Source organism: Thamnophis sirtalis, unplaced genomic scaffold (assembly GCF_051295495.1).
Source record: "Thamnophis sirtalis isolate CommonGarterSnake01/CBP01778 unplaced genomic scaffold, rThaSir2_p1.2 scaffold_2, whole genome shotgun sequence".
Lineage (NCBI taxonomy): Eukaryota > Metazoa > Chordata > Lepidosauria > Squamata > Natricidae > Thamnophis > Thamnophis sirtalis.
In genome coordinates this window covers 139852762-139867027 of record NW_028261382.1, presented here as the reverse complement: position 1 = coordinate 139867027, position 14266 = coordinate 139852762, and the positions used below count along the sequence as shown (strand labels likewise).

General features: G+C 41.4%; 2 protein-coding genes and 1 long non-coding RNA gene across 5 annotated transcripts in view; 1 reads left to right on the top strand and 2 right to left on the bottom strand.

Moving 5' to 3' along the window:
• Window positions 1–1146, bottom strand: part of LOC106537738 (DGAT1/2-independent enzyme synthesizing storage lipids) — a 17893-nt gene extending 16747 nt beyond the window's left edge. The window contains exons 1-2 of one of the 3 annotated variants that reach the window (XM_087707055.1): window positions 1003–1146; window positions 848–905 (exon numbers count right to left, since the gene is read on the bottom strand). The gene's annotated coding sequence lies outside the window, so the exon portion shown is untranslated. Of the gene's footprint in view, window positions 1–85; window positions 226–641; window positions 778–847; window positions 906–1002 lie in introns of those variants that run through there. The other 2 variants (XM_087707058.1, XM_087707057.1) reach the window with 2 other exon arrangements.
• On the top strand, window positions 97–4843 carry LOC148049208 (uncharacterized). Its single transcript, XR_015695645.1, has 3 exons — window positions 97–244; window positions 1392–2038; window positions 4462–4843. It is a non-coding gene; the product is annotated as an uncharacterized LOC148049208 (long non-coding RNA).
• LOC106537593 (DGAT1/2-independent enzyme synthesizing storage lipids) overlaps window positions 4095–14266 on the bottom strand; it is a 27436-nt gene continuing 17264 nt past the window's right edge. The window contains exons 5-6 of the mRNA XM_087707059.1: window positions 9707–9849; window positions 4095–4996 (exon numbers count right to left, since the gene is read on the bottom strand). Of these exons, the coding sequence (XP_087563185.1) occupies window positions 4892–4996; window positions 9707–9849 (248 nt within the window). The 3' untranslated portion in view covers window positions 4095–4891. The remainder of the gene's footprint in view (window positions 4997–9706; window positions 9850–14266) is intronic.

The following is a 14266-nucleotide window of genomic DNA, read 5'->3' as shown; positions in this document are numbered from 1 at the left end:
TTCACATTTTAATACTAAAGCTGAGGTGAGCTGAGAAGGGGAAGGGCCTTCGGTTGCTTTTCCTTTGATCCTACCAAAACCCTACCAAAGTTAAGGCCAGCAAAGCTTTGAATACAATCATTTCTTCACTCCAGCATCCGCAGGATTCCTCTCCCAGCGGCAGAGGGAAAACATCCTCGGGACTCCCGCCTTTACAACGAATTCCCTTGGGAGCCTTTCAAGAAGCAGAGCTGCCTCCCTTCAGGTAATCCCTTCAGGATTTTCTTCCGACCGGAGATGGGAGATCCACGGAGAAAAGCTTCAGGACAGACGGGCAGGGAAGGGTCCGGAGCTTCGCAGGAATAGAAAAGGGGGGGGGGGGGCGCTTTGGCCACAGAGGGTGCAACGACGCTGGTCAACCAAAAAAAACCCCAATGCCCGCGCTCTCCCCCTCACCGGCCGGCATTCAGCTAACCCGGGACAGTCCAGCCAGGAAGTCCTTCCCCTTCGCCCTCTTTTAAGGGCAGGAAAGTGCTTCGCCGTCCGAAAGACCCCAGCTTCCCTTCTGATTTTGCTCCCCACTCCCAGGAGGGCGGCATTGGGAGTGTGCGCTTCGAAAGGCACCGAGGCTCCTTTGGAGCCCAGCCAGCCTCCGACGCTACCGTGCTTCCCAGAGGGGGACCCGCGAGCGCGCGTCTCGGAGGGGTCGGCTGCTCGAGTTGCGGGCTGCAGCTCCGCCATAAGTAGGTGCGCAGAGAGATCCACTGTCTTTCTGCAAAGAGGATGGTGGAGAGCGGAGTGAAATCGAATTAAATGAACGAATAACCCCGATACCTCGCCTTTTCCCACAAGCCCCAAGGCAGCATACCAGTTTTCCCCATTCCAGTTGTATCCTTCTATAAAGTTATTGGCACCGCCCCGTTGCTCTGCAGATGAAATGAAAGTGTGAAAAGCCGGAATCAGACAATCCGTGGTTTCACCAAATTGTGGTTTAAGGAAATACTTTGCCTGCTATGTAATCACCCTATACAGGCGACTCGGAATCAGGAAGCAGGCGGCCTCTTTCAGCGAATACACAAAATACAGATCGGACTCAGAGAATTAGAGTAGCTCCACAGTCCCTCGCCTTGTCACTCACTAAGTCCCTCGCCTTGTCACTCTACTATATTCTGGCTCTATCAAGTTCGAGGTGCCCTGACGCTGCCGAAGGGAAGGCAAGACTTTGGCGCATGCTCGTTTTGTTTTGTGGCACTTCCTGTTTTTTTCATTTGCTTGACGGTTTTGCTCGCCGAGGCGTAATATTATATAGCAAAATGCAGAAAGTTTATGACCCTTGTGTTATAATTGAGGAGGGTCTGTTTCATCTCGTGTTTACTTTCTAATGCACAATATTCTGTATGCTTGTATTTCAGATTAAAATGTCTTATGTTGCTTATACTGCTGTTTCTGGACAAAGACCTTTACTTCAATGAGTAAAACTGGTACAATTCAGAATGAAGCAGATGAGCCTAAAAACGTCCAGCTTGTCTACATTTTAAATTGATCTAAGACGTAAGAAGATGCCCGCATAACTTTGACTAGAAGACCATTGTCCCCCCTTTTCTGATTCCACTTTGAAGTGCTACTGCTGAGCATGAATGGCTGCCTAATAAAAGTTTCTAGCAAAACATAGCAAGTTTAGGTGTGTAGCTGCTGTCCTTAGTGGTCACCTGAGATGCTGCAGGAATGTCTCCCTCATCATTTCTCCAACTAACCAAGGATTTTCAGGAACAGAAGGGAAGATATTGGTATAATCTGTATCGAAAGACCTGCTGGTCCCCGTTTTATCACATCACTTTTCTGTACATATCCAAATATATACCAGTGGACTTCTGACATGTCCTGAATGGCCTTGCAAGGATAGTTAGGCAGAAAGACATAAACCCTGCCCATAGCTTTGACCTATTTTTTTCATTATTTTTTAAAAAAATAAATCAATGTGTGAAAAGTGGCACCTGGGTGTCATACATTCTAATACAGTTCTAATGCGTGTGCTCACATTTGCAAACTGGTAGCAAAGGTAAGTAGATTTCACTCCTGGGTGTAAGGTTAGTGTTAATATATTTCCTTCTTGTGCTATCGGACATTTCTTAACCACTTTTTAAAAATCTGCTCTGAATTGAGTGCTATACTCAAGGAAATTTGTGTAATATCATCTGCATCCCCAAACATCTCTCATTACAAATTTTCCCACCAAAGCTTGGGTTCGTGTTTCTTAAGCTTTCCTTCTAGGTGAAGCTTTGTGATGATATTCCATGAATCATTTTATTGTTATGGGCCATAATGTCCTTATTTATTGGCTGTCATGATGCTGTAAAAAAAAATTTCATCTTCATTGTCACTATTAAAATTACCAGCAAGTTTACATTTTTGAAGCTGTCATCTCTGCCAATTCAAACATTTAATGTAATTTATCTGGGCACTGACTTTTGGTTTAAAATATAAATATGCATACATACTTTTTGAAAAAAAACCTATTGAAATATGTCTTTAAATCTGCTTATCTTTGAACCTCAAGTTGGATAAGAGGATTTACATCTTCATCAGTGTTTGGAAATGTGTAGCTTAATATTAAACTCTACCCTTCTGTTTTACTTGATGGAAGATCAAAGAAGTCTGGATGACTGAACTGAAAATGAATACCTGAAGTCAGACTGCTTAAAGAGAAAGTTCCTTTTAATTTTCAAAAGTATAGGATAGAAGGCTCCTGAAAGGTAGTCTATGAAATGTCCTGAGGAGCCTAAATTAGGACATGTATAAATGCAAAAGAAAAGTATGGTTTGTGGAAAACAGTTGTGTGTATATGGGTTTGTGTGTTTGTGTTGTTCTAATGTTCTGGCAGTTCATCAGAAGTTCCTTTTATTATTTGTCTTCTAAAACTATTGAATATTAGTTTTTGTATGCTCATGAATTACGTCTTTTTGAGATTTTTGTTTGTTAATCCAAATCCTCATTTGGTTGCATTGCTTCTAGCAATGCTTAGTCTTGCAATATGGTATTTGTTCCCCAATGTTACCAGCAGATAAAATTTGAATTTCTAACAAAAACAAAGCCCAACGTCAGTTTTCACTGAAAGTAGTTTATATCAGATTGGTTTCCACGCCAATATTTTTTAAATTTATTTCAGTGTTTTTATTCATTTATTAGTCAAAACATCTGTTGAAATCCAATCTTAAGACTATTTGCACAACCTGCTACACCAGAGTTACACAAGTTGTAGATGGAAAAGGGCCATCTTAATTAATTAAAAATATTAGCTTTCTGCAAAGAAATAGCTGGTATGCCAATTATAGGTAGTTCTTGATTTATGACCACAATTGAGCCCAAAACTTTTGTTGCTAAATGAAACATTTGTTAAGTGAATTTACCCCCATTTTATGACCTTGTCCCAGTTTAGTGAATTATTTCAGTTGTCAGTTTATTAACACAATTGTTAAGCAAATCTAGTTTTTCCATTGACTTTGCTTGTCAGAAGGTCACAAAAGGAAATCACATGACCTGGGGACACTGGTCATAAATGTGAGTCAGTTCCCAAATGTCTGGATTTTGATCATGTGACCATAGGGATGCTACTATAGTGGTAAGTGTGAAAAACAGCATAATTTAATTTTTTCAGTGCCGTTGTAAATTTGAATGGTCACTAAGTGAACTGCTGTAAGTCAGGGACTACCTGTAATTGTTTGATGGCTGGTGGAGCAGCAACAGAGCTGGCGGCATTGGTAAGGCCGGGAGGTGTTGGAGCAATGTGTCTTTGTGGCAATGGTTGCAGATCCTTCGTGAGGGTGAACTATCATTTTATTATTAAAAATATGGCTGATGAGCTGCATGCAGACCATGTCTTCTACCAGCCTGCCCTACATGCTTATCCAGACAGACCATCAGTTTGAACACATTTGATACAAACAAAATTTCCTTCCATTCTAAATATATCCCATAAAAATTTACTTTGTTAAAAATGCCTGGTGAAATACAGCTTCAAGATAGTCTACAAAGATTGCCTGTTTCACAAAAACCCAATAGTGAAATTCTTTACCACTCCAATACATATTGCAGTGAAGCACAACACAAATGCCATCTTGTTCAATATGATTTTAATATTTTAAAAAATATATTTCTTAAGATTTATACAACTGCCTATCTCACATTAGTAATTCTGGATGGCTTACAATGTTTAAAAACAATACGGTAGTAAAATGCACAATATAAATAGCAGCCAAGGAACCAAATCAGTCTAAAACATATTTATTAGTGTGATTAATGAATCCAATAAAATGGCTGCATTGAAATTCATATACCAGTATATAAATCACATTTATAAAAAGCAAACACAAAATAATTCTTCCCTAAATTCATCCTAATTTAGTATTGCTATGATTATGTTCATATCATTCAATTACGGAAAATATTTGTTTTAATTACGCTCGCACTGTTTTTCTTTGACAGAATCTGCCTTTTATCCATTTTGCACATATGAAGATGAAGAGTGTCTAAAATCTCCACCCCAATTGCACACGTGTAACTTCACCTTAACGGAATTTTGGATCTACTTATATACAACTTCTCAAATTACAACTCATAATAAGTCTAGTATTGTATCATTCACTAATCATGACCTACCTACCCGTAAGCATACCAGTTTCTAAGTAACATTTCAACCTTGAAATAAAACCATGTTTTAAAAGCCTTATGAAGTGCTTTTTTCATGCAAATGAAAAATCGCATAATACTTTATCCTTTCTTTGCTAGAAAAAAAGTACAATACTAAATTAGAAAATAATATAAATTAAAATTTTTGATATCCTGTATGATTGTCAAACTCATAATAATTAGCAGCGTGTTGTCTCACTTGGCCTAATCATAACATTTGACCAATTTACTCCTTTTTCTTTTCTTTGTGAAATCTTTCCAATAAAGCCCGACAGATGCTTCCAGGAATTTGCTGGTGCTTTCTAATTAATGACTGGAGAGCAATTTGGGTCTGAAAATGACAGTTTAAAAAAGGAAGAAATGATTCATTATCACAATTATGTTGGACTATTGTGTATAAAATGCATATTTAAAAATAAGGGTATGTAAATAAATGTTAAATTTATGAAAGCTACATCCTTGGTACTCTCAAATCCAAATAGTATTTAGGCCCGATCTGTTCTGTGTCCCCAAAAGGCTCGGAATAAAGGGAGGCATTATATAAAATTATAGCTTTTTATTCTCATAGAAAAGTATACAGGCTAGAAATACCTTGAGAAAGGATGTGGGGGTCCCTTCTTCCAATTCCCAGATCTAGACTAAATAAAGTCTGTCAGATTACAACTCTTATATATATATTTATTTTTAAACTAGCCAATAACCTGGCATTGGCCAGGTATTTATTTATAGTGGGGGAAATGTCCAGCCCAAATGTAATTTCTAATGTTGGATTTTCCCCCTTACCAGAGGGAGCCCTCTTGAGGAGTACTGTGAAGTCGTTACCATGGCAACTCCACTGCGCTGTACAATAGAAGCCATTTTACGGGAATACAGTAGAAGCCATTTTAAGGCACAACAGGCTGTATCTGAACACAACACATATCCTATGGGGTGTTAGGGGTGTCTTACTCTCACAGTATTTTTTTTTCCAGAGAAAGTCATCTGCGCACCATTTTTGGGTGAAATTGCTTGAGGCGTTCCAGAGATAGGTTGAAGGTTTGAAGGTTTATTTTATTTATATGCCGCCCTTTTCCCTGAGGAACTCAGGGTGGCTCACAAACCCAAGGGGGGGGGAAGGTAAACACAAAGGAAATACAACAAAAAGGTACAAGGGAATTTAAAAGACAATCAACAGTCACACAATTCGAGAGGGGAAGGGAACTCATCAACCCCAGGCCTGCCGGCACAGCCAGGTTTTAACGGCTTTACGGAAGGCCTGGAGAGAAGTGAGGGTCCGAATCTCTGCAGGGAGCTCGTTCCAAAGGGCCAGAACAGCCACAGAAAAGGCCCTCCCCCAGGTAGTAGCCGGATGACATGGAACCCAGAGGAGGCCTAATCTGTGGGATCTAATGGTCCTTTGGGAGGTAATTGATCTCTGGAGAGCCAGGGATGGAGGTTATGCCTCCGTCCTAGTGCTCCTTGACCTCTCAGCGGCCTTCGATACCATCGACCATGGTATCCTTCTGCGACGACTGCGGGAGGTGGGGGTGGGAGGCACTGTCATACGGTGGTTCTCCTCTTACCTCTCGGACAGGTCACAGTCGGTGTTGGTGGGAGGGCAGAGATCGACCCCTAGGCCACTGAATTATGGGGTGCCGCAGGGTTCAGTCCTGTCCCCCCTCCTGTTTAACATCTACATGACGCCGCTGGGTGAGATCATTCGACGGCACGGGATAAAATACCATCAGTATGCGGACGATACGCAGCTGTATCTGTCCGCCCCGTGCCAACTCAATGAAGTGTTTGACGTGATGTGCCAGTGCCTCGAGGCTGTTAGGGACTGGATGGGGGTTAACAAGCTTGTTCTCAATCCGGATAAGACCGAGTGGCTGGTGTGTTTCCCTCCTACTAATTGGCCAAGTTTTCCATCTCTCAGGCTGGGAGGTCAAACAGTATGCCCCTCAGACAGGGTATGCAATTTGGGAGTCCTCCTGGACCCACAGCTGACTTTTGAACATCACTTGTCGGCTGTGACCAGGGGGGCATTTGCCCAGGTTCGCCTGGTGCACCAGTTGCGTCCCTACCTGAACCGGGAGGCCCTCACAACAGTCACTCGTGCCCCTGTGACCTCTAGACTGGACTACTGCAATGTGCTCTACATGGGGCAGCCCTTGAAGAGCATTCAGAGACTTCAGCTCGTCCAGAATGCAGCCGCGCGAGCGATTGTGGGTGCACCTCGGTTCACCCACGTAACACCTATCCTCCGCGAGCTGCACTGGCTGCCTATTGGTCTCCGGATACACTTCAAGGCGCTAGTCGTCACTTATAAAGCCCTTCATGGTATTGGACCTGGGTACTTGAGAGACCGCCTGCTGCCAATTACCTCCAATAGACCGATTAGATCCCACAGATTAGGCCTCCTCCGAATTCCATCCGCCGGCCAGTATCGGCTGGCGACTACCCGGAGGAGAGCCTTCTCTGTGGCTGCTCTGACCCTTTGGAACGAACTCCCCATGGAGATTCGAACCCTCACCACCCTCCAGGCCTTCCGCAAAGCCGTTAAAACCTGGCTGTTCCGACAGGCCTGGGGCTAAAGAGTTGCTGCCCCCATTTCGAATGGTATGACTGTTGTGTGTTTTTAAATTATGTATTGTTATGTTTCGTTTTTTATTTTTTGTCTGTACCCCCCCTTCCCTGATTTGTTAGCCGCCCTGAGTCCCCTTCGGGGGAAAAGAGCGGCATATAAATATAATAAAATGAAATGAATGAAATGAATTGGCAGCAGGCGGTCTCTCAAGTACCCAGGTCCAATACCATGAAGGGCTTTATAAGTGACGACTAGCACCTTGAAGCGTATCCGGAGACCAATCGGTAACCAGTGCAGCTCGCGGAGGATAGGTGTAACGTGGGTGTACCGAGGTGCACCCACAATCGCTCGCGCGGCTGCATTCTGGACGAGCTGAAGTCTCCGAATGCTCTTCAAGGGCTGCCCCATGTAGAGCGCATTGCAGTAGTCCAGTCTTGAGGTCACAAGGACATGAGTGACTGTTGCGAGTGCCTCCCGGTTCAGGTAGGAATGCAATTGGTGCACCAGGCGAACCTGGGAAAATGCCCCCCTGGTCACAGCCAACAAATGATGTTCTAAGGTCAGCTGTGGATCCAGGAGGACCCCCAAATTGCGAACCCTGTCTGAGGGGCGTAGAATTTCACCCCCCAGCCTGAGTGATGGAATACTTAGTCAATTTTTGGGAGGGAAACACACCAGCCACTCGGTGTTGTCTGGATTGAGCGCAAGCTTGTTTACCCCCATCCAGACCCTAACAGCCTCCAGGCATTGACACATCACGTCAACCGCTTCACTGAGTTGGCACGGGGCGGACAGATACAACTGGGTATCGTTTGCATACTGATGGTATTTTATCCCGTGCCGCCGAATGATCTCGCCCAACAGCTTCATGTAGATGTTAAACAGGAGGGGGGACAGGACCGAACCTTGCGGCACCCCGTATTTCAGGGGCCTAGGGGTCGACGTCTGCCCCCCGACCAACACCGACTGTGACCTGTCCGAGAGGTAGGAGAACCACCGAAGAACGGTGCCTCCCACCCCCACCTCCCGTAACCGCCGCAGAAGGATACCATGGTCGATGGTATCGAAGGCCGCTGAGAGGTCAAGAAGCACTAGGACGGAGGCATGATCTCCGTCCCTGGCTCTCCAGAGATCATTGGTCAGTGCGACCAAAGCAGTTTCCGTGCTGTAGCCAGGCCTGAATCCGGACTGAAAGGGATCCAGATAATCGGCTTCATCCAAGGACCGTCGGAGCTGAAAGGCCACCACTTTCTCAACAACCTTCCCAACGAAGGTACAGTACACATGTGGAGGCACTCACCGCTCCCATGACCTTGTCCACTTCATCAGGAGTAACAAGTCCTGACAGATATGCTGGAACATACACACACACAGCCATTTTTATATATTTTTAAATTAAATAAAGCCCTTCTACCACCTCTTGCTATATTCAACAGAAAAGTAACAGTCTTTCAGGTTTTGTAGTTATATAATCCAAGGGCTTGAAATGAACATTTAATATTAGAACCATTATTAAAAAGGCTCAATAAAGAACATTCTCCCTGCGTCAGCTCAGGAAGTTCGGGATGCCCCAGGAGCTGTTGATAACAGTTTTACAGAGGAATTATTGAGTCTATCGTTTGTACTTCTATACTGGTTTGGTACAACAACTAAACAACAGGACAGATACATTCTCCAACGTAGTTAAGACTGCAGAAAAAACAACTGCAACCAGCCTGCCTTCCATAGAAGACATGTATATTGCGCAGATCAGAAGGGAACTGAAAATATATCTACTGACCACTCACATCCTGAACCTAAACTGTTTCAACTCGTTCCCTTGGGACAGTGCTATAGGACATTATATGCCAAAACAACTAGACTATAAATTTCTCACGGCAAAATACTGTGATATATTAATCTATAAATCATAACTTTAATCTATTAATAAACCTGGGGCCCTGAATGTGTTAAGGACCCTGTTTCCTGCTGCTATGTATGTTTTTGATGTTTTTATTGTTTCTTATTATTTAAAAATGTTTTAGTGTTTTAACCATAATCTATTTCTTGAGTTGCCCAGAGTCAGATTGAAATGGGCAGCTATAGACATTGAAAAAATAATAAAAATGATAAAATAAATAATGTTTAGAACCCACAATAGCTAGAACTTGCCAATCTATTCGAAGAATATAACGTCATCTAAAATATTTTGGCTGGTTTTATTTGAAGCTATCTGTTTGTAAGTACCAAACTGTTTTAAGATTAATGCCACTAAGTATAATTTCCACAATTTAGTAATAGAATTTGGCCACTACTGGATTTTACTTGCACTGTTTTGAAAATACAAAAAAGAAAATACCTTTCCAGGAATAATTTGAATTATAGTAGTCTTATAAAAAGCTTTGAGACATTAAATTAATGTAATGCATTAATTAAAATAGAAATGTTTGTTGACAATTATGCAGGAATTGAAGATGTTTAATAAACAAATGGTACCTTCTCAGCCAATTCCTCAGAAGTTACATTTGGATTATACAGAATGGGCTCTCCAATGTAAGTACGAAATTTGACTGGAAATCCACCATACACTGGAAGGAAGGGAATTCGACTATATTCATATAGCCGCCTAGCTAAAGCTCCTGTGAAAGAAAAATAAAGTTAAAACCAATACCAATTTGAATCAGTTTAAATATCTAAACTACATTTTATTGGAATCACTCAACAGAACTATCGTGGCTCTTTAGCTGCAATATAGTCATAAAGCTATTCATTTAAATAAAAATTATACACACCTGCATGCATATGCGCGTGTGCGCGCGCCACACACACACTTTCTGGCAAGCAAAAAATTAAAATGCAGGGGTTTCTATTTATTATTGTATCCCAAAGTCACTCTCTTAAATAAGGGTTTAACAAAATCCATTGTTTGGAGAATAAGGAATCTATAGCAGATTAACACAGGAAAAATTGTTGTAAGAAACCATATTCTCTATTTCCTGGGTTGTATGTTGGCTTGTTATTTCACAATTGGAAAAGTTTTTATGAAAAGCTTTACATTGGGCTTCAGCAGAAACCCAGATTCAGATATATAAATTCTTTCTACATTGTTCAGTTTTGTACCATAGTTCACAGGCTGCACCAGTCAGATAGAGTAGGGATATATTTTTTCCAAACAAAAGGAACCAACGAGAAAAGGGGCATAAGGAAAACTACCTTTCTATCCCGTTCCTCAGGCAAAGCGCAATTCATCAAATGCTTCCTCTGGATTCAACCAAAATTTCACTCGAATGTAGTGGATTTCTCTTTGTCAAAATTTGAATTAGCAGATGCCCATATACCATGCCTTATGCCTCTATCTATAGATTCCATGGCTGAGTTTTTTAGCTAAATATTTTATTACACAGGCAGTTAAACTAAATAGTAATTATGGAAATACTCTGCAAAGGAAAAAGAAATCCCATGGACAGAAATGCATATATTTGTTTATTCTAATATGATTTATTTTGTCTCCCCCCCCTCAAAATATGAGTACTTAAACTGCTGTTTTTAAAATAATTTTATATATATGCTTACAGATTCAACCTAGAGATCTGTGAGAAATAGAATCTGATTCTAAGATCACTTTTGTTACTTGTTTGTGCCTTAAATCATATTTTTTTCTTCACAGGAACTATATAAATTTGCCTAGCATTGAGAAGTCTGTCTCAAGAACATAACCCTTCTGTACTTGATTTTACTTTATTAGCATAATTTAAGATGGAAACTGTCAACAGCAATTCTTCTAAGGCAGGGCATGGTAATCTTTTCAGCTGCTAGATTTTAGTAATTTTAAAATTAAAAATGTAATTTTAAAGATCTATAGATAATATCAGGAGTGATAACTTGAGGATGCTGTCCTTTTTTCAGCACATCAGATTATCTGCTATCAAAGTGTGATCTCCTTTACACTGAGTTACTGTTAATAAAGAAGCAGAGACTGAAAAATTTAGACAAGGTTAGGATCTTTCAATAACAACAATGAAGCAACAATTTTCTCAGCAGTAATTTATAGTTGAGAAATACCAATAGTTTTGGTTATTAGGCGTAGCATGTACCAGTATAAGAGGAACCCCCCCCCCCACACAATGTATTGCCAGTTTATTTAGCAGCACAAATGCAACATATATGTGTGTATGTGTGTGTTGTACTTGTGTGTGGGGGGGGGGGAGTGCTGCCGTTGTTTCAGTAAGTGGATTGATTGGATGTGTGGCTATATCATGATTGGTCAATTGGTGCTGATTGGTGCTGGCTTTGTGTCCATTGTTGCTTTGAGTTGTAACGGCCTGGGTGGTGGGTGGAGCTCGTTTGTTGACTAGGGCTGGTTTCTAGATGTCTGGAAGGCGGGAGGTATCATCATATTTATTCATGTTGTGGGGGTGTTTCTCTATTTCGATAGCTTCCTGGTTCCTTCAAAATTAATTTCATGTCCTGTAGCTTTAAGGTGCGGAAAAGGGAGGAAGCTTTTTCTTTTTTTCTCCAACCCTACACAGAATCCATCACCTCACACATACAAAACTCACTCCACTTCATAGAAACAATAAAGGAACAAAACCTACAACCCAGCGACCTACTCGTGAGGTTCGATGTCATATCCCACTTCACCCAAGTGCCTATAAAAGAAGCCTTGACAGCTATCCAGAACAAACACAACCCCCCTAAACACATCCTGGACCTGACCAACCACTGCCTAATTAACACATACTTCATCCATAATGGACAAAGATAAACAGATAGAATGAGCACCCATGGGATCATCCCTCTCACCCGTCATCGCAAACTTATACATGGAATATTTTGAAACTAACGCCTTAGATAAATCTGAACACAAACACAAACTCTAGCTTAGATATGTTGATGACACTTTCGTGATTTGGCCACATGGGAAAGAAAAAATGGACAACTTCCTCACACATCTCAACAGTCTACACCCCAAAATATAATTCACTATGGAAATAGAAGCAAACAACAAACTACCCTTTCTGGATGTCCTAATCTACAAAAAACCCAATGGCTCCCTAGGACACACCATCTACCAGAAAAAAACACACACCAACTGCTCTTAAACACACACCAACTTGCACAGATCAACTCTGTAGCCAAGACCCTCATCTCCAGAACCAAACGCCTAGCCGACAAAGACCACCTGAAAACTGAATTAAACACTCTCACAAACGTATTAATCTCCAATGGATTCCAAAGAAAAATAATTACCAACCTAATCCAAAGGGAGACTCCCCCCAAAACTGAGACATAGAACAGGACAAAGGCATTGCTCTCCTCCCTTAAATCAAAGACACCACAAATAAAATCAGCAAAATTCTCCACAAACACAATATCAAGACAGCCTTCAACACTGACCAAAAAATAACCAACATCTTAAGAAACCCCAAAGATGGGGGCGGAGCCTGGATGCCGCGACGAGACGACATGTGATCTCAAAGCTCTGAGATCGCACTCGATACTTTTATTGCTGGGGGGTTCTAATGGACCTAAATCATCCCGAAGAGATGGTGAACAGGAAGATTACATCTTGCTGATCTCGGGGATATCACAAATCTCTGAGAAAAGCAGGTTTAAAGTCTTCGTCTGGCAGTAAAAATTCCAGTCTTTTAAGGCTGACAAAGTCAGCCTAGGTACACCCATGTTATACCTATCCTCCGTGAGCTGCACTGGCTTCCCATTGGCCTCCGGACCCACTTCAAGGTGCTAGTCATTACTTTTAAAGCCCTACATGGTATTGGACCTGGCTACCTGAGAGACCGCCTCCTGCCATTTACCTCCCAATGACCAATAAGATCACACAGGTTGGGCCTCCTCCAGGTGCCGTCGACTGGACAATGCCGGCTGGCGGCTCCCCGAGGGAGGGACTTCTCTGTAGCTGCACCAGCCTTGTGGAACGAGCTACCTGCAAAGATCCGGACCCTCACCACTCTCCCGGCCTTCTGTAAAGCGACAAAGACCTGGCTGTTCTGGCAGGCCTGGGGCTGTTGATTAATTTCCAGCCCCACTTAATGGAATGGATGTTCTATTGATTTTAATTCTGTATTTTTAAATATTTTAAATGCTTTTACTTGTTATGAGCCGCCCAGAGTCCCTAGGCAGTGGGTGGCATACAAATCCTATTAAAATTTAAAGTTTAAAGTCAGGGCAATTTGAAGAAGATGTTTTTTAAGCTGGTAAGAACCTTTTATTGTTTAAAGAAAAACGTACCGCCTAAAAATTTTTAAAACTAAATTAAAGAATAGAAGAACCTAGCGGTGATTTTGATCTTTTTAATGGTTTTGGACAGTGGTTATCTTACTCTTTAAATGTTATTCACATGGATTGATTCTAAGTAAACCTTTTCAAACGGATAGATTACTCCAACATTTCTTCTGATTCTCTGTAAGCTGGCTGTAAACTAATCGACTACAATTTGACTGTTTATATCTTGACATTTTTATTGCTTGGCTGTTCTGGCTTAAGATATGATAAGATTGTACAGCTGTTCCCTTTGTAGTCTGCTTTCACTTGCGAATGCTTCAGAGCTTTTAAGAAAAAATACAACTGCGTATAAACATGCCATCTTTTCAAGCATCTCTCTAAGCGATACTTTCAGCTTTGAAGAGGCTGTCTGATACAGAGGACAGAATTCAGAGAAAATTGGATTATTTGGTGTTTTTGGCAACAAATTATGAGGAAAAAACTGAGGATGTTTTCCAAATACAAAATAAGATGAAACACAGAGATAAAGAATTTGAGCTTGTTGATATTCGTGACAATTGGTTTATCTCTGAGGGAGGAAAGAATGGAATATTTGAAGAGGAGTTAAATGGAGAGAAAATTTACTTCAAAAGACAGGGCATAGGAGAAGAAAATATCAAAGAATTTATGGACTATGAAATACTATTTGCAAAACATTTGATACCACTGCTGAGAATTAAAGACAAGCTGATAAAGGAAACAAAAAGAGGGCATCAAAATTATATGAGAGATACCACAAACAAGAAGGTGCAAAGATTTCTTCGTATGGATTCA